General features: G+C 37.3%; 1 protein-coding gene across 2 annotated transcripts; it reads right to left on the bottom strand.

Moving 5' to 3' along the window:
• Positions 1-829: 829 nt before the first annotated feature.
• Positions 830-9,326, bottom strand: LOC106075847 (uncharacterized). 2 transcript variants are annotated; one of them, XM_013236754.2, is made up of 3 exons: positions 9,129-9,326; positions 4,137-4,259; positions 830-3,632 (listed from the first exon to the last, which is right to left on the bottom strand). In XM_013236754.2, exons 2-3 carry the CDS (start codon positions 4,240-4,242, stop codon positions 2,635-2,637), a joined length of 1,104 nt encoding a protein of 367 aa, XP_013092208.2. In that variant the 5' UTR covers positions 4,243-4,259; positions 9,129-9,326; the 3' UTR covers positions 830-2,634. The 2 variants fall into 2 exon arrangements, with proteins under 2 accessions (XP_013092208.2, XP_055862103.1); XM_056006128.1 differs by lacking the exon at positions 9,129-9,326 and adding an exon at positions 8,739-9,068.
• Positions 9,327-18,534: the final 9,208 nt, after the last annotated feature.

The following is an 18,534-nucleotide window of genomic DNA, read 5'->3' as shown; positions in this document are numbered from 1 at the left end:
ATGATTATGTATTCGTGGCGCAGACGTCTCTATTTCATGTTTACGTACAGACAGACGAATTTTAGGAAGACGTCAAATTATTATAATGATTTTTTTTTTCTAAAACTGGTATAAGAGATTTCGTCACCACAAGGCACCGGTTCTCAAACTTTTTTGATACGAGGACTCCTGTATGAAGTCAAAACGTGCCCATTGACCCCCTAAGTGAAAAAGCTACATTTATGTATATTTTATAAATAACAAATGTAAAAAAGAAAAAAAAAGAACATTTTGTTGAAAGAGTGTTTTATTGAAATTATAACTTTTGTTCACAATAATATTTATATATAAAAACAACTAATGAAGTTGATGAGATTTTTATGAGTGTTTTTATGTTCAGCTCAATGATTTACGTAGCAACATTAAATCTCAGAGCACACATTTCTATTCGTTTTTTAAAAAGCTGATATGAGTTTAATGAGGGCAATGTATCCACGTTGTAGCAAATAACAAGAGAGGCGGAGACCTATAAAGAATATTAATACAAAGACACATAACGCAGGATACAAAAATGGATTCTGATTTTGTAAACAGACTTTGTAGTATCCTTGTTTAAACTTTGGGGTTTAAGTTTCACGTTTGAGAATATTTCAATAAGCTGCTCCTGTATAAGTGTGTTTCATCTATGATTGGAATATGATTTTCTGAACGCGCAAAAAGGTTAAATACCCGATCAGCAATATCCAAGTGAAGAATGTCTTCAACTCTTTGGCTTATTTCGTGATAGAATAGTTCGTAATAGACATCTTAAACAGAAGTGACGGACGAGCTTCTCATTATTCCAGGATGTAGCGAAGAAGTTATTTTAATTGTGTACAATTTTCACTTTTCTGCGGATCCGCTACGGTTTTCTCGCGGACCTCTGAGGGAGGGGGGAGGTTCGCGTACCACAGTTTGAGAACCACTGCAAGAAGGCATTCTTTGGATGACTCTTAATTTGTTATACTACTGCTATGTCTAGGATAAGTTTAGAGCTACGTCATCTGACAATATTTTATAATCTTCTAAAAACCTGGACTAGCGGTATGAGAGCTGGACTCTCGAGTTCAAACCCTACCGCTGCCACCCCCCGTCGTCCAGCAGGAAGTTTGGACTAGGAAGTACATTACCTTCAGCTTTGAAGAAACATTCGAAACATATAAAACAAACATTTTTTTTTACAATTTTATAGGAAAATCGTTACAGCCGTTTTCGAAATACCCTACCAGTTCTACGCGATTTCCACATTCCATGAAAAGTTTATAAGCTGATAAGAGGAATAATAACAAGAAAAACAAATAAAAACATTTTCTTTAAAGACCACACCTTCTTTATACAGCTTATAGAGCGATTATTTTTCTCTTATTCACTAACAAATGTTAGATAAAATAATGGAACATTTTTTTAACCCGCCAGACTCAACCTCAACCGAGAAAGAATCCTGGAATGTACGGACCTATTAGACTTTATAAAATACCAAAAATGGACCGTATGTTTAATTCCAAATAAATATTTTTTCATTCGCAAGCCAAATTTAAATTGATGTTTTTTTTTTTTTACTTTGAAAAATTATAACAGCCAAACTAGAGTTTTCCCAAAGTGGCCAACATCGACTGACAAATATCTATGAAAATCGTTAGAGGTGTTTTCTAGAGTCATATCCAGGTTTTTTGAGTTTTTGAACCCACACGATTCCATGAAGTTATTAATTGTGAAAATATTTAATATATGAATTCGACCTACGAATACATTTGCTAATATTTACCTTTCCTTTCAAAATATCTTTAGCACATTTTTTACAAAGCTTATATCAGCTCACTTTGTCTGTCAGGTAAAATCTGTGTACATGTTATTTCTCCGACTGGTTAATATGCATGACTAAATGCATGACGCGTAGGACGCAATCATCTTCTTTTTTGAAGTAACGTCTGTATTATATAAGATAAGATAAGACACCCAATCTCGGATCAAGCTGAAAATTTGCACAATTATTTCTTTTACCTGACTACACAAGAATAAAATAAAAATTAACCAGTTAGTTAATTAACTATTTTTAATTAATTATTTTGTTTGGTATCTCGAACAAGGGGAAAGAAATTGTACTTGGCTGAAGTAGAGGCATACGCTGAATTAGTCCGAGACCAATTATTATAGACAAAGGATGTCGATTAGTCCCCTTTATAGGTCGCCTCTCAAAATTGAAGCTATATATAACAATACAATTCTTCTCTAGTCATAGTATCTCACTAGCAGAGTGGTTAGCACGTCGGCCCGAGGAGTTAGAATTCAGATCGTTCCCCGCTGTTTTTGTAAATGCTTTTAAAATCCAATTACGGTAAAATCCACCCAGATACCATCTTTCTTTTCTCCCCCCCCTTCACTATTTTCCCCAATCGGCCCGATAAGTGACAGGATCACATCGTATTGAGAGATGAAATAGCACTAAACAAAAACAATTGGTAAAAATATTTGTAATAGAACTGTTACAAATGACAAGACTGACCCAAACTAATTGATATAATTACACTTCATATAAGTTTTTTTAAAATATTTTTTTTCCTTGTTTCGTTATAAAAACTTCGGAATAATTGATGAGGTGCACGTCTATAATTGCGACTATTTGTCTATATGTTCTACCCCTATTGTGCTCTGCGATAAGTATTTCAGATTGTCGTTCGTTTCACTGACTTCCTTCCATACGTCATCATTTTTTGAGACTTTCTTTTTGTGATTGTGCGAGTGTCCGAACCAGTAACCAAACCCAGTTATGGGTTGACCAAATATAAACACTGGGGAACCACTGCTTGCGTGGCAGGTGGGTGCGTCGTAATAGTACCTGCACCAGCGTTGTCCACTTCTGACTTCTTTGGCGATTGCATTGGATGTCTCATAATGCCGACCAATGCTAACCATTTTAGGCTGACCATGTGGATGGCCAACTATGACAACAAGATTTACTTTTTGATATTCAGGTCTCTTCGACATTTCGTATAGTCTTTTTTGCCTTTTTTGGTAGGCTTGGAGATTGGTTTTTAATTCCATCACCCGGGGTAAAAGTTCTGTGTCTTTGATTTCACATTCAATGGCACACCAGTCATTGTCAACATCTATCTCCTTGTCTGTCTCAAGCAAGCGAAAGTTTTGTAATTTGAGACACTTTTTTTCATCACAAATATCACCTGGTTGGTCATAAAAAAGCCTGGCTCTTACTTTAAGTGATTTCCAGTCTCGCGCAAGTTTATACTTTTCTTCGTCCTTAATAGTTTCCTTTACACTAAACACATGATAGGCAGTTGTAAACATCAGAACAGCGGTCTGTGATCCGTCAGAATTGTTCTTTATTTGAATTCTCTGCAGAAATCCGGTTCCGAGGTGGTCATCATTTTTTTCTTTAGTAGTGACAATTATTGCTGTTAATTTGCCTAATATTTGGATAAAATTTAACAGTTCCTCTAGATAATCATCGTCATATTCTGAGACTGATGCCTGATCATGTCCATCTATAGTTTGAGATTTCATAGCTGACTCCAAATCCTCAACAGTAAATTCACTTAACAATTTCATTTTATTGTGTTGGTCTTTCTTCTGACATTTGGCTACTGCATCGTGGATTTCTGAAATAAAAAAAAAATACTGCAATAGTGTATTGGTTAAATTTTGTGTTTATTTACTTTTAGCGATGTCCAAAAGGAAGCGAGAGGGAAAAACACATTTTAGAAAATTTAGATATGAACAAATCTTTAAAAACTAATTTGCCGAATTAGTACCTATTCACGTAATCTATCTATCTATCTATCTAGTTAGCTAGCTATCTAGCTAGCTAGCTATCCATCCTATCCATCTATGCATATACTTATATGACATGACTCCTAGAAGAAACAAAATATTTATACACAAATGTAATATCTTCACAAACATTTGCCCTCCAAACTAAGTCTCTACCAAAAAATAGTGGAAGATGATCGATTAAATTTACCTCCCATCCCTTCTCCCTGGATCCGCCACTGTGTAGGGATAGAACACTTCTTTGTTTAGGAAAATTAAGCTAGATAGAAATAGTAAGGTATCTAAAACGATTGATACATTTTTTTTATTTTATAACGTAACAATAAACCTACTCTCTGATAATTTTTGTGTTGAAGATTTCACTTCTGGAATAGATGAGGATTGAATATTAGAGGCTCCCGAAACTGATGAGGCTTGAGAGTCATTAGCTTCTGACATTTTTGGTTTTAATCGATCTAGAAAAAAAAAGAAAAATTAGGTGAATCATAAATTTTCATCCCATTACATTCAATGTAGCAGGCGATTTCATAGACGAAGTGTCCGGTCTATTTGTAACAATTTTTTTTCCAAAACTTTTAAAAGGAATCTCTTCAAGAAGAAGAAAGGTGTAGGACTACTTGCATAACATTAGTTTTTTTAGTAACCTCTTTACCTGTTGGTTGTTTATGGCCATTGTAGGGTAATGAATTGATAAAAGTAGAAATCTTTGATGACAGATTTGAATTGATCATTAGTTCAAGGGAAGACACTACCGATATAGTGCGAAATTCGGCCTAGGCGTTCTATAGAATGCCTAAAGATTTCTGGGTAATTAGGAAATGATTTCTCCATTTCCTACTTGGCCTAGACATTGTATAGAACGACTACAGCTGCTTCAGGAAAAGTTTGGAATGGGAATTTGTTTTTTATTTTAAATATAATTAAATACATTTCTTCTATTCTTAAAATGTGTCTCTTTAGAAAAGAACACAAACAAACGCGTACAAATAAAACAGGTGGTAAATGTGGCTTTTTGAAAAAGCAGCTTTTTGAAAAGAATTTCATAAAAATTTCATTTCATTATATAAATTAAGGTTATAGATTGGAACATTATTATATTGACTTTCTATTTTCATTTAAGAAGTGTAATATACTAAGTCAATTCATAACCTTAGAAACAAGGCTTTATTTCAATAAAACACGACTGATACACACAATAACACAGTACAGACTGGTGACGATTCACAGACTACGATAATGCGAACACGATTACAAATACTAGCACGATTACAAGCACGGGTAACACACAAGTTCATTTAACGATCACTCCATTCACCCCTCCTTTATTTCTTTCTGGGTCTTAGGTTATAACCATGCGTATGAAGGGAAAGATCCGGAGGTATCTCTGGCGTAGACTTTTCTCCTTGCAAGTCGTAACTGTCCTGTACGGGACTCGAGTCAATAATGGCCTCTGGCATTGGGTGGCTCCCCTCTGAGTCACTGATGACTTCTGGCTGGTTGTACATCATTGGGGTGGGACTCTGTGAATTACTGATAGTTTCAGGCCCGTAGCGACTCCCTGGTGAGAGATCCAAAGAGTCACCGACCTCTTGAGGCAGAATACCGTTCTCTGGTTCGAAATAGTCGTTCGTGGAACTTTCCTTTGGCGCCAGGTGCCTAAGCGACACTGTCTCCTCCCGGCCGTTTGGAAATCGTATATGGGCGTACTGTGGGTTGCAGCTAATAAGTTCAACCTCTTGTACCAATGGGTCAAATTTTGAAGATCTTGCAGGGGATTTTAGTAATACTTTGCCTGGGTTCTGTAGCCAAGTAGGCAAGGATGTTCCCGTTGGCGATCTTCTGTTGAATTTGAAGATCCGTTCGTGTGGAGTTTCATTAGTAGAAGTACACAGTAACGATCGAATTGAGTGAAGTGCCTGGGGCAACACAGATTCCCACTGTGATAGTTCCAACTTCCCTGAGTCCAATGCTAATAAAATAGCCTGCCACAATGTTTTATTCAGCTTTTCTATTTGCCCATTTCCTTTGGCATTATAGGGCGTTGTCCTGCTAGTGGCTATGCCCTTAGAATGTAGATATTCTGTAGTTTCTGTGGACATAAATGATGTGCCACGATCAGAGTGGATGTAACTGGGTGTTCCAAAGAGGAAAAATAACTGGTCGAAGCACTTTATTACTGTCTTAGATGTCATATCAGGACAGGGAAAAGCGAATGGAAACCGCGAATATTCGTCAATCATTGTTAACAAATACTTGTTGCGAGTAGCTGATGGCAAAGGACCTTTAAAGTCAACACTTATTCTTTCAAACGGCTGTGTGGCCTTGATGAGCGTACCTGCAAATTCCTTATAGAATTGCGGTTTAATTCTATTGCAGGTTCTGCATTGTTGAATGGTCTGTCTGACCTCTTCAACCGAGAAGGGTAAGTTCTTTGACCTGACATAATGTAGAAGTCTAGTGACACCTGGATGACACAGGTAGTCATGGTGCGTCTTCAGGCTACTTTGTTTCGTCATGGTTGCACAGTGCCCTCTAGACAAAGTGTCTGCTGCTGTGTTGGCGTTCCCAGGTCTATACTGTATATCAAACTTGAAGCTTGCTAGTTCCAATTTCCACCTTTGTATCTTATCGTTTTTAATTTTCTTGTCATGAGTGTCTTTAAATATGTATGAAATAGACCGCTGGTCCGTAATAAGGGTAAAATGATTGCCACACAAATAATGCTTCCATTTGCGTATGGCTTCAATTATTGCAGTGGCTTCTTTCTCTATGGCAGATTGATGCCTTTCAGTAGGTGAAAGAGTTCTAGAGAAGAATGCAATAGGTCTTCCCTCTTGATTTAAAGTGGCAGCTACTGCGATGTCAGAAGCGTCAGTTTCCACAATTAGAGGATGGTCATACTTTATGGTGAAAATTGCTGCTTTCTGCAATTCTTCTTTCAAGTCTTCCAATGCTGTTTTTACTTCTGTAGGTACAGGAAAAATTTGATTTTTCATTATAGGATACATTTTGTCGGAGAAATTTGGTATCCAGTGAGCATAATATGCCAAAAGTCCTACAATCCTTTTCTGAGACTTCAGATCTTTTGGAGGTGGCAAATCTCGCAGAGCTTGAAATCTATCAGGGTCAGGCTTCAAATGCCCTTTGGATATTTCATATCCAAGCAGCTTTACCTTCTTAGTAGCAAATACACTTTTACTTTCGTTGAAAGTTATTCCGTATTCCAGAGCTACCTTCTGAAAATGCAACAGATTTTTGTTATGGGAGTCTATATCTGTACCACATATTGTTACATTGTCGACATAGGCAAACGTGTCAGACAACTTTTCTTTTTCTATAATAGTGTCTATGGTTTTTTGGAAGCAAGCTACACCGTTAGTGACCCCAAAGGGTATTCTGCAAAACTGGTAGAGTTTACCACAAGCTTCGAAGGCTGTGTATTTCTTTTCGCTCTGTTGGATAGGTATTTGGTGATAAGCACTCTCCAGATCCAATGTGCTAAAGATTTCATACCTGGAAATTTTCTCCACCATTTCATCCACTCTAGGCATGGGGTAAGCGTCCAGGTAAGTAAATCTATTTATAGTTTGGCTATAATCAACGACCATTCGCTTTTTGTGCCGCTCATTGGTCGTGACAAGGACTTGAGCTCTCCAAGGTGATTTGGAAGGTTCAATGATACCGTTTCGTATCAATTTCTCAACTTCAGCTTTAATAAATTGTGTGTCTTGGAAGGAGTAACGACGAGATTTAGTAGCAATAGGTCTGCAATGAGGGGATAAATTTGCAAACAATTGTGGTGCCTCTACCTTAACAGCTTTGAGCGAGCAGACATGAAATGCAGGTCGACCACCGTTGAATGGAATTATCAGTTCTTTGTGTAATGTGAGGAAATCTAACCCAAGCACTACATCAGTGCAAAGTTCATCTAGTAACGAAAGTTTGAATTGATTGTAAACTTCCCCTTTGTATTTTAGCGATGCAAACGTGTGGCCTCTTGTGACGCTTGACAGTTGAGATGACGCCATAGAAATTTTGTGCTTTGAACGTGTCACTGACCAATCGTACTCTCTTGGTATGTTTGAAGAAATGTAGTTTTCCCCGCTACCTGTATCAATTAGGGCTTTTAGGTTCACGCCATTTACAGAGATGTGTACTGTTGATTTAGTTAAACCAGGTACAGACGAAGTAGCAATTAGTGATGTTAGATGTGTAGAGTCCTTAATGCAGCTACAATCTTTACAAGATTGTCTTTTAATCTCGTGGCTAGGAGATGTTTTGACTTTTGTTTTGGTTATAGGAGTGTTGCGAGACCTGCAAACCTTCGAAAAATGTCCATTTTTCCCGCACGAATGACACATGCAGTCTTTGGCAGGGCATTTCGCTCTGAGATGCCGACTACCTCCGCAAAAGAAACATTTAGTATTCACTGTTGCGATTGTTTCTGAGTCCACCATTTCTTCGGTTGAGATTGCCGATGACGAAAGAGATGACTCTACCAATTGAGACGGAGTACTAAACGAACTGGATTCTTTTTGGGCCATGTCGAGAGTCTTGGCAATATCTAAAGCCATTTTCAAGTCAAGGGATCTTTTCTCAAGTAGCCTCTGTCTAATTACACTCGAACGCATGCCGCTAACAAAGGCATCGCGAATGGCGTCCTCTTCATTTTTGTCAGTACTGACAGCTCGGAACTAACAATCTCTGGCCATCACTCTCAGCTTCTGTACAAATTGATCAAGACTTTGATCGACTTCTTGTTTGCAAGTTGCAAGCAAATGTCTGGCCAATGTTTCATTAGGGGCCTTCACAAATAAATTCTCAAGAATAGATTTTGCTTCTGAGTATTTAGAACAGGTAGAAATATACTGATATAAGGATGGAGACACAAAGTTGCATAGCAGGTCAAACTGTTCGCTTTCACTAGCCCCTACCTTCGTTGCAAATCTGTCAATACAAGAAATCCAATGTTTCCATGTAACTGAAGCATTAGTTGAACTAGGATCAGCATCCAGTCTATTGGGACGCAAAAACTTGTCCATTTAAGAATGGTTGTATTGAAATAAATTGTAATATACTAAGTCAATTCATAACCTTAGAAACAAGGCTTTATTTCAATAAAACACGACTGATACACACAATAACACAGTACAGACTGGTCACGATTCACAGACTACGATAATGCGAACACGATTACAAATACTAGCACGATTACAAGCACGGGTAACACACAAGTTCATTTAACGATCTATTAACTATGTTTTCTGTATGGGATCAGACTTTAAAAGTTTTTACCAATTACTTTGATCCTGAATTGCTATTACCTGTAGGTAGTTTTGGCCGCTCAGTAAACACAAATTTACTTGAGTTTGGAGTCGAACCGCTAGCCCATTAATAGGTAGCCAAGCCACTTTCAAACGGTTTAAGCCTCTCGGCCACACATCCAACTTAATAAAATAATTCAGCACCTAGCCTGCTCCTGTGACTTAGATAGATAGATAGCTAGATAGATAGATAGATAGATAGTTACAGTAAAATATAGATACTCGAATACAATAAAGTATAGAAACTTAAATACAGTAAATTAATCAAATACATTTACGTAACCATACATTAATATAACAAAGTACAGATCTCAATTGCATCAAACCCCGCTGAAGGGGGGTTTCAACTGAAAACCCCCTTGGCTACGCTCATTGCATTTTGATTGTGTAATATCGCTTTTTTTTTATAGTGAAGTATTTTTTTAGGTTCAAACCCCACTGGTTGGGGGGGGGGGTGTTAAACTCAAAACCTCTTTAGCTACACTCATAGAATTTTTAGTGTGTAATTTGCTTTTTTAAAATATTGAATAGGTATTTTTTAGCTTCAAACCTCGCTGAAATGGGTTTAAATTCAAAACCCCTTTGTCTACGTTCATAGATTTTAGAATGTGTAATTAATGTGTAAATTTCGGAGGGGAGTTTAAAATCAAAATCTTCTTTAGCTGTGCTCTTAGAATTTAGAGATTTAAGTACAAAAACCCCATAGTAGGGGCTTTTAAACTCAAAACCCCATTTGCTGTGCTTGGGCAAGTGATGGTTTAGTATTAAAATCTCACCTAGAATTAAGAAAATCAAAGCAAAAAATCAGTCACTAAATTCCGACCCCGATTTCATTTCGAGAGGGTTTGAACCCCCAAACCCCCCACCCCTGGCTACGCCTATGGTAAAGCTTTTTACAAGCTAACAGATTGTCCTTCTTCGCATATAGGTCGGTGGCTCACGCTGTAACAACGACTGTAATTTATAAAATAAAGCACGACTATATATACACAGAACTAAATTATCTTCTACTTTAAAGGAACTTATCTATTTTAAAAGGTAAAAAAAACTTAACCTCTAGGTCGCAACACTTTACAGTAAATGAGTAGTTTTGAGAAAACTTCGAAACCATGAATGAAACGAGACTTACCTGTTACAGCCAAGCTGAACTAATGTATTCTATTATTAAAATCGGCTAACTTTCCTCCTGTTGATCGGGCTTCCCTGGACTATTGATTTTATTCGTTCCAGAATGACTCAAGGACTCGTAACTTACTCGACACAACTGTGTCTTGCAAACAACTAAACAATCAATCGCGTTACAGTTATTCAAGTTTCGATTTTTACACAGTAAGTAGTGTCTATAATATCATTTGCCTGTGATAAATCTTGCATCGAGTCTTTATCTACTTTACTCTTTACTAATCAGTTGAACATTAAAAGAAAAAATTGGCAAAAAAAAGTTAATAAATAATTTAGTGTATTTAGTAAGAAATATTTTATCAAGATTGAGTTAAGCACATTTATGTATTTATATGTAGGCTTATTACGTCAAGTTTTTTTTTTTGCATGCATATGTTTCCCGACAAAATCATCCATCAATCTATCTTCTATCTATCTACTATCTATCTATCTATCTATCTATCTATCTATCTATCTATCTATCTATCTATCTATCTATCTATCTATCTATCTATCTATCTATCTATCTATCTATCTATCTATCTATCTATCTATCTATCTAATCTAATCTAATCTCTGTTTCGCTGATGTGTTGGAAGGCTGAGCACTACTAGGGTTAACAGCCAAACAAAAAGACAAGATAAACGTCAGTAGGTCAAATGTCATACACAGGTGTTGAAAATAAATCTATGTATTTAACACACAATCTACACTTTCAGATGAAAATTTTTAAGTTAACTATTTTCATTCAGATGAAAACTTCACGTCAAGAAAATGGACAATGAAAGCCGTGAAGCTGGTAAGTTAACTTTCTTTTCTTTAATAGGCTCATACATTGTCACATCACAAAAACACACACACACACACACGCATAAATCCATCTGTATAAACATCTATTTAAATCTGGATTATGTATTGCAGTTGGGGGGCACGACATCTTAACAAAGAGTTTAGATGTGTCAAAGTCAGTTAACCCTCAAAGTGCTGACCTTTTTTACATTGAGTGCATACAAAATGGAATTACTATCCTAGTGTTTAGAAGCTAAACTACCACACGCGTCTGAAGGGTTAAGGACAGAAAAAAAAAGCATTATTAATCAACTGGCCTAAAGGATATTACTATCAATGTTTTAGAAATTAAAATATTCTAGTTATGAGGCGCCATGTAATCTTCAAATAAGGACATTTTACGACGGACAACGTTTTCTATGCCAAAGGCTTAAAACAGCACACTTTTTTTTTTCCTTGGCACATTCTGCAAAAGAGCTGACAGCTCAGCAGCAATAAAGCTGGCTAGAAGAAGAAGAAGAATGCCAAAGGCTTCACTTTAAAAAAAAAATCCACTTGAAACTATTTAGACATTGCAAAAGGTCTCTGCTAATGTGATTCTTCTAGGCTTTCTTGTGTCCAATGGTCGAAGTCGAAACTCTCTATTGCAGGGGTTATCAGCCTGTGGGTCTCCACCCCCTTGGGGGTCGATTGACAATTTGCCAGGGGTCGCCTAAGACCATCAAAAATATTGATTGTTGTTGTCTATTCTTCTATTGCTGTATGTGTGTGTGTGTGGGGGGGGGGTCGCGGCAGAGTGGGGGATTGTAAAAAGGGGTCGCCGAGGTTGAGAACCGCTGCTCTATTGTAAATCGTTGTGCTGACGACTTCTGAGGGACATAAGATTCCCCAATGCTGTATTTTGTTTTGACGATGCGCACTTCACAACAAAGGGAGGTCATTTTCCTCTACGTTTGTTTAGATATTTATGCCAACGGTTTTTATTTTTTTAATGATTTTTTTTTCATTACTATATTTAGTATTTTCTGTTAGACAAGCTACTTACTTTTTAAATATCATGTTTAATTGTATTTAATTCTTATGAATATAAGTCAAATTTAATTTAAAACATTCAGTAAGCAGTCTTTCATAGTTTATGTGTGATGAAGCAGGACATAGTAGCCTTATAGCCATTTAAAGATTCAACAAACAGAAATAGGATATAGCAATGAGGCCTTGAATGAGAAAATTATCCTTCAGAAAACCATCTATTGGATAACCATTCAATAACCTGTTAGGCTAGATTCACATTGAACTATATCTTTATAACTAATAGTTCGATGATGACCACTTTTGGGGGCTGAGGGCTTTGCACTGGGGTTTTGTGCCTCCTCGTGTGGCTGGTGAGACCTATGTGAGCCCGAAATGTTCGGCTGCACACAGGGCAGGTTATTCCAGCTGGAGCTAGTGTCATTGGTCTTGCTTTTCTTCTCAGGCGCTTTTCTTCTGCCAGCGCAGTTCTCTTTTCCTCAGAAATTTGTGCGCCAGTTTTCACTGCGCGACATCATGATGCTCTGTCATGTGCTTCTGTCTCCCAGGTGGCTGGATTTAATGCTGAAGGTTTTTTGGAGAAGCTTTGAGGGTGTCCCTAAAGCATTTTCTTTGTTCACATTGTGAGCGCTTCCCTTCCCTTAATTGGCGATACAGGAGTCTGCTATTTTTTCTTGCCATTTAACATTTAATATTCTTCTCAGACATGTCATGTGGAAGTTGTTAAGTTTTTGGCATGTTTTCTATACACTGTCCACGTTTCTGATGCATAGAGCAATACAGGGAGGATGACAGCTTAATAGATCTCTACATGGGCGCCCGCAGGGGCGTGCAAGGGGGTGCACTTCACCCCCCCTGGATTCTGAGCAGCCAAATTCTAGCCATTTTTTGCACCATCAGATCAATCAAAATCTAATTTACAACTGAACAAGTAATGCTTCCACTGGTGACTGAAGTAGGTTGTGGTAGACTAGCTTATCAGGAATTGATGGCTGACCATGTACGTGCATACCTCTGAAATCTTAATAACCAAATATTAGCCAGTTTTTTACACCTTCAAATCAATTAACTTCTGCTACTTCCACTAAAATAAAGTTAATAAGGATTAGCTATTAATTATTGTAATAAACTAGTATAGGCTAATTCACGCCCGACCATGTGCGCTTTATTATAGGCTTGCAATTCAATATTCTATAGCATGTTAGCCGTGACGACTTGTTTTCACTTGCACACTATTATAGTTTTCATTACATTTAGTAAAGGCCTAGAATATGATAAAAGTTTTTTTTTCATCCTGGAGGACAAATCCTTGCCAGCTGTCTTTCGATTTGAAATATGGTAAAGTTTCTTTAAACAAGAAAGGGAAATTGAGTTATCTTGGTAAATGTATTTACTTCTTGTGGAGTTGAGGTCATTGTTAGCACTCAGTAAGATAGCAGGTTAAACACGTCCACCAGTTTACGATAGAAGAGATATAAGAAAGTCAAAACGTTGATTTGTATCGACGGAGCACTGGCAGCAGCATGAATTAACTGCGTTTTCTTGGTATTTCGGGTGATGAAAATGCAGATATCTCTGGCACTGAACAGATGTGTTTGAGTGTTGGATTTGTTGATGGCGATTGTACTCGAGAAGAATTCATTGGTTTTGTCCCTGTTGTTAAGAGGTACGCACTGTCTGAGTCTGACGTCATTGTCAGCGAAAACATTACGTAAAGTCTAGACATGGACAAATTACTCGGCCAAGGCTAGGATGGCTGCCCCCGTGACGGGTAGCATTCAGAACTGTGTTCAGGCTAGGATTCGTGAACAATATCCAAAAGCAGACCTTGTCCGTTGCGCGTCCCACAGACTTAAACTTGTAATCATTGACCTGAATCAAGTTTCAATATATGTAATGCTGTTGGTGTCATCGAGAAAATTATCAATTTTAAACAGCACTGTCCCAAGCGAGAGCGTTAGTGCTAATTTTACCTCTTTTGTGTGAGACACGATGGACACAAATTAATTCGCGCTTTAAGTCACAACTTTGAGAAGATCTTTGACTGTTTTAAAATAACGATTGTAAGTGAAACCAGACAATCTGCATATGTGTAATCAGTGTCTGCTTCTCGTGTGTTTCTGATTTATCTTTTAATTGTCGTCAGTTATTCACCCGTTCTTGAACCAGTTTCCGTGAAGTTGCAGTCGGTCCATCTTAGCACAAGCGGCCGCTCAACAGCACATCAGCAGTCACATTAATGACATAATCAAAAACCAACTTGACCATGCCGAGGAACACTTCAAGGATGGCATCCTGAATAGGCGACACTAACGGCAGACAAACTTGGTGATGAGTTGGTGCTGTCGAGACCTTGCAGTCGACAGATACACATTTAGATGCATTTAGGATTAATACAGAACACGACTTAACATTCCGTATCTCGATTCGTTAGTTTCTTGATTAACGTCTCGCTTTTCAAGCAGTAATAATGTTCAGTTTTGTCTACATCCTAAAACGATTTAAAAATTGCAACGTACCGAAGAATATCAGAACTGCCAGATAAGCGTTCATCTTATCTTAACTTATTTTATATAATACAGACGTTAGTTAAAAAAAAAGAAGATGATTACGTCCTACGTGTCATGCATTTAGTCATGCATATTAATCAATGACTTAAATTCTGCTAAGTCACTAGTTTTCCTGGCTAGCTGAGGCAACCCATTCCATGTTCTAATAGCACTAGGGAAGAAGGAGCATTTGTACAAATTTGTCCTATCATATGGGACGAGGACTCTGCCTTTATCTTTGTGTCTTTCTGAGTATTTTATTAAATTTTGTTTTTGTATTTGAAGATTATGGTTCAGTGTTTTATGTATAATTGCTACTCTACTTTTGGGTCTTCTGTCCTGAAGGCTTTCTAAATTTAGTGATTTTACAAAAGGTGTTACTCTAGTCAAATGTAAATATTCGTTTGTAATGAATCTCACTGCTCTATTTTGTGTCTGTTCCAGTTTCTTAATATTTTCTTAAGTTCAGGGGCCCCAAACAGAGGATGCATATTCTATTATTGGCCTAATGATCGCTGGCTTGTCTATAGCAACGAGAAGCAATTTAGTAGTAAATTTATTGCCTGTTTTGGCAGAGTTTGAATTTTTTGTTTGATCGACCGTAGGGATGCACAATCCGCACGGATGAACGGTAAATGTTTTTTTTCCACGTTAGTTTTTATTTATTTCATGAAACAAGTATTTACAGTGAACTTAATATCACATAGGTATGGGAGGGGCACCAATTCTTTTCTTCAATATTCACTGTAATCAAAAAGTTGACGTCACGACTTTGAGCTATAGGTGGCAACTTGCACCCCTCTGCAAAAAAATTCCTGTGGTGATACCTCGCCTACTCCAGACATTTTTAGACAGTCTGCCATAGGATGCACTATTTTTAGACAGTCTGCCATAGGATGCACTATTTTTAGACAGTCTGCCATAGGATGCACTATTTTTAGACAGTCTGCCATAGGATGCACTATTTTTAGACAGTCTGCCATAGGATGCACTATTTTTAGACAGTCTGCCATAGGATGCACTATTTTTAGACAGTCTGCCATAGGATGCACTATTTTTAGACAGTCTGCCATAGGATGCACTATTTTTAGACAGTTTGCCATAGTATGCACTGGCCTTGGCGATACGCATTTTGATTTCATTATCGATCTTACAGTTTCTGGAGAGTGTGCTGCCAAGATATGTGAATCTGTCCACTGCGTTTATATCATGTCCATTTATCTTGATGCTTGGATCCGAGTAAGCTTTACCTGGAGCAGGCAGATATAAGACTTCCGTTTATTTTGTGTTTATAGTGAGGCCAAAGTCTGAACATGCTCTTGAAAAGTCACTGACAATGCTCTGCAGATCATGGAGTATTTAGGATGTGTAGTACCTCTAGTGGACAGGCAGTCGTATCTTTATTACTATTAGTTCTTCGAATACATATGAATATTAACAAAGTAATAATAGTATTGTTATAAAAAGTATATGCTGTATCGGTTGTCGTTCTTATGTTTACATGTGCTTGTAACTCGTCCGTAAGAATGTGTTCACGAAATGTGTGCTGTGTAGTCATTCAGTGTATTAAAGCCATACTATGCAGACATGGTCTTAGACTCTGTTATCATTATGTTCGCAACAAATAATAATAAAAATAATAATAATAACAATAATCTTTATTGTCCGTATGGAAATTTGTCTTACAATTTGTGCATTACACCAAACAAAAAACATTATAACTATAAGAAACCAAAGTGTACATTCGCACCAGACTCACTCATAATTTACATGTGACAAAGTTTATACCAGATTGTTCTTATTTAATGATTTAATTGCCAGGGGAACAAATGAGTGTTTGTGTCTGTTTGTCTTTGCTATCGGTGTCTTGTATCTCTTTTGTGTTGCTGAGATCTTTTGATGCATAAATGAATTAATGAGTAAGTGGCATTTTGGATTGTAATACAGATTTACATTACACAAATTTTACATTTTTTTGCATTATCCATTTTTCAGTATATACTCAGGAAGAAATCAGCAACGAGGACTACAAATACAAAAAGAATTTAGAGCGTTGTAAGAACAGGTCAGTTCACAGTAAACAGTGTAGTGTGGAGCACTTTAAAGTAGAAAAACTACCCGATGCATTTCAGGAATCCCCATTGGGGGATCTAGTCACACGGATGACGAAACTTACAGTACGTTTACACTACAGCTTTCAAGAAAAAGGCAAGCAAAAATTTTGTTTAGGTTCTGGATTTGTCCAGAGAGTAATTCAAGAAAGTGGGTCCCTCTGCCCATGCCAAAAATGTAGTGATTCGTCTGCAGGGCAAAGAGAGACAACTTGGTTTAAACTGATGATATCATCTGCAAGTTGCGTGTTCAGCCGTTTCGATTCGAACGCTAAGAAATACGCAACTGCTGATATTGAGTTCAGAGGTTATGAAGAAATCAAGCGAAAAGTTAGCATTTTCAAAGTTGAATGTGACACATCTGCTAGCGAGGAAAGCGATTGGTGCGTTTGTTTTGGTGCGTCACATGACCAAGAGCTTTGTTTAAAGTTAATGAATTATTTAAAAGAGTTCGAAGCCTTGCAGAAAAATCTATATCAATGGCACCGCCAAAATGAAAATGCCAAGGACTTAAAGTTAATGATTATTGTTGGATATCCTCACGGGGGGCCTATGAAAATATCTGTCGTGGAATCGTATCAAAGAGAACATATTAAAGATGTCGGTAATGGTCAATCTATATGTCGTTATACTTATGACATATGTGGTCAGCCAATCAGTGGCTTCGGTTACTGGTTCGGTCATCCACACTGCCATGCAAGGGGATCAACAGAAAGGGGCTTCAGTTGTACTGGTACTGAGTGCGGCTATTAAATACATGGAAATGAATTGGCCGATCCATTTGTCTACAGAGACACATGATAATTGTATATTCATATGATCCCGTCTAAATCTATTCTGTATTGTTCATTCGTACTTTCTAACTCTTCGCCAATAAGACCGTGCCACCACCAAGTTTGTACCATACAGTGTAGACCCTATTTTAATATTAAGAGTATTATTCACAACTCATGTATCTAGAAGGGGAAAACTTTAAATCTTGAGCTAACCTGTTAGGGGATAGAAGTTAGTAAGAGAAGTCAGTAGAGAGCAGTCATTGTGTAGTCACTTATGAAAGTCATTGAGCTATTACAAAGTAGTTACTTGTACCAGTATTTATATAAGTAGCCAATAAGTTATTGTCAAGTATTTCTGTAAAGGATTATCGCTGAATATTCGTGGATTGTGTATTTCCTATGTGTTGTTATTATTATTATATAAATATTAAACGTGATATTTATGACGACTACATCGAGAGTTATTTCCTCATTTATGAAAGAGGTATAAACGTGCCTACATAACGCCTACAACAGTGATGCCCAAACTACGGCCCGCGGGCCAGATCCGGCCCGCGATGTGGCTTTATCCGGCCCGCCTAAACATGATTACAAGCACTTCATTGAGTAGACAAACGTTTCACTAATAAAACAAATGAAACCGATCTTACATTATAGCCATACGTGTGTACGTAAGCCAAATAGTGCTACGGGTTTCTAATAAAGCTAATTAAAATGGTTTATTCTCTATTTCTTTTTTTTTATCTATTCGATGATGTGGCCCGCGACACGAGTGTCGGAAATTAAATTGGCCCGCCGGCCGAAAATGGTTGGGCATCACTGGCCTACAACATATAACATTGTATATGAAACTGAATGTCACCAAACGGCCATCCAAAATAACATTGGTGACAGACAGTAATTATTATAAGCATTAAAGTTGTGTAAATAGCTTGATTAAAATGACAATGTAATTTAGTTTTAGCGGCCAATATGTTTTTTTTAAACATAA

This window comes from Biomphalaria glabrata, chromosome 12 (genome assembly GCF_947242115.1).
Source record: "Biomphalaria glabrata chromosome 12, xgBioGlab47.1, whole genome shotgun sequence".
Lineage (NCBI taxonomy): Eukaryota > Metazoa > Mollusca > Gastropoda > Planorbidae > Biomphalaria > Biomphalaria glabrata.
The sequence above is the reverse complement of the archived record's forward strand: the minus strand, read 5'-3'. Positions and strand labels throughout refer to the sequence as shown.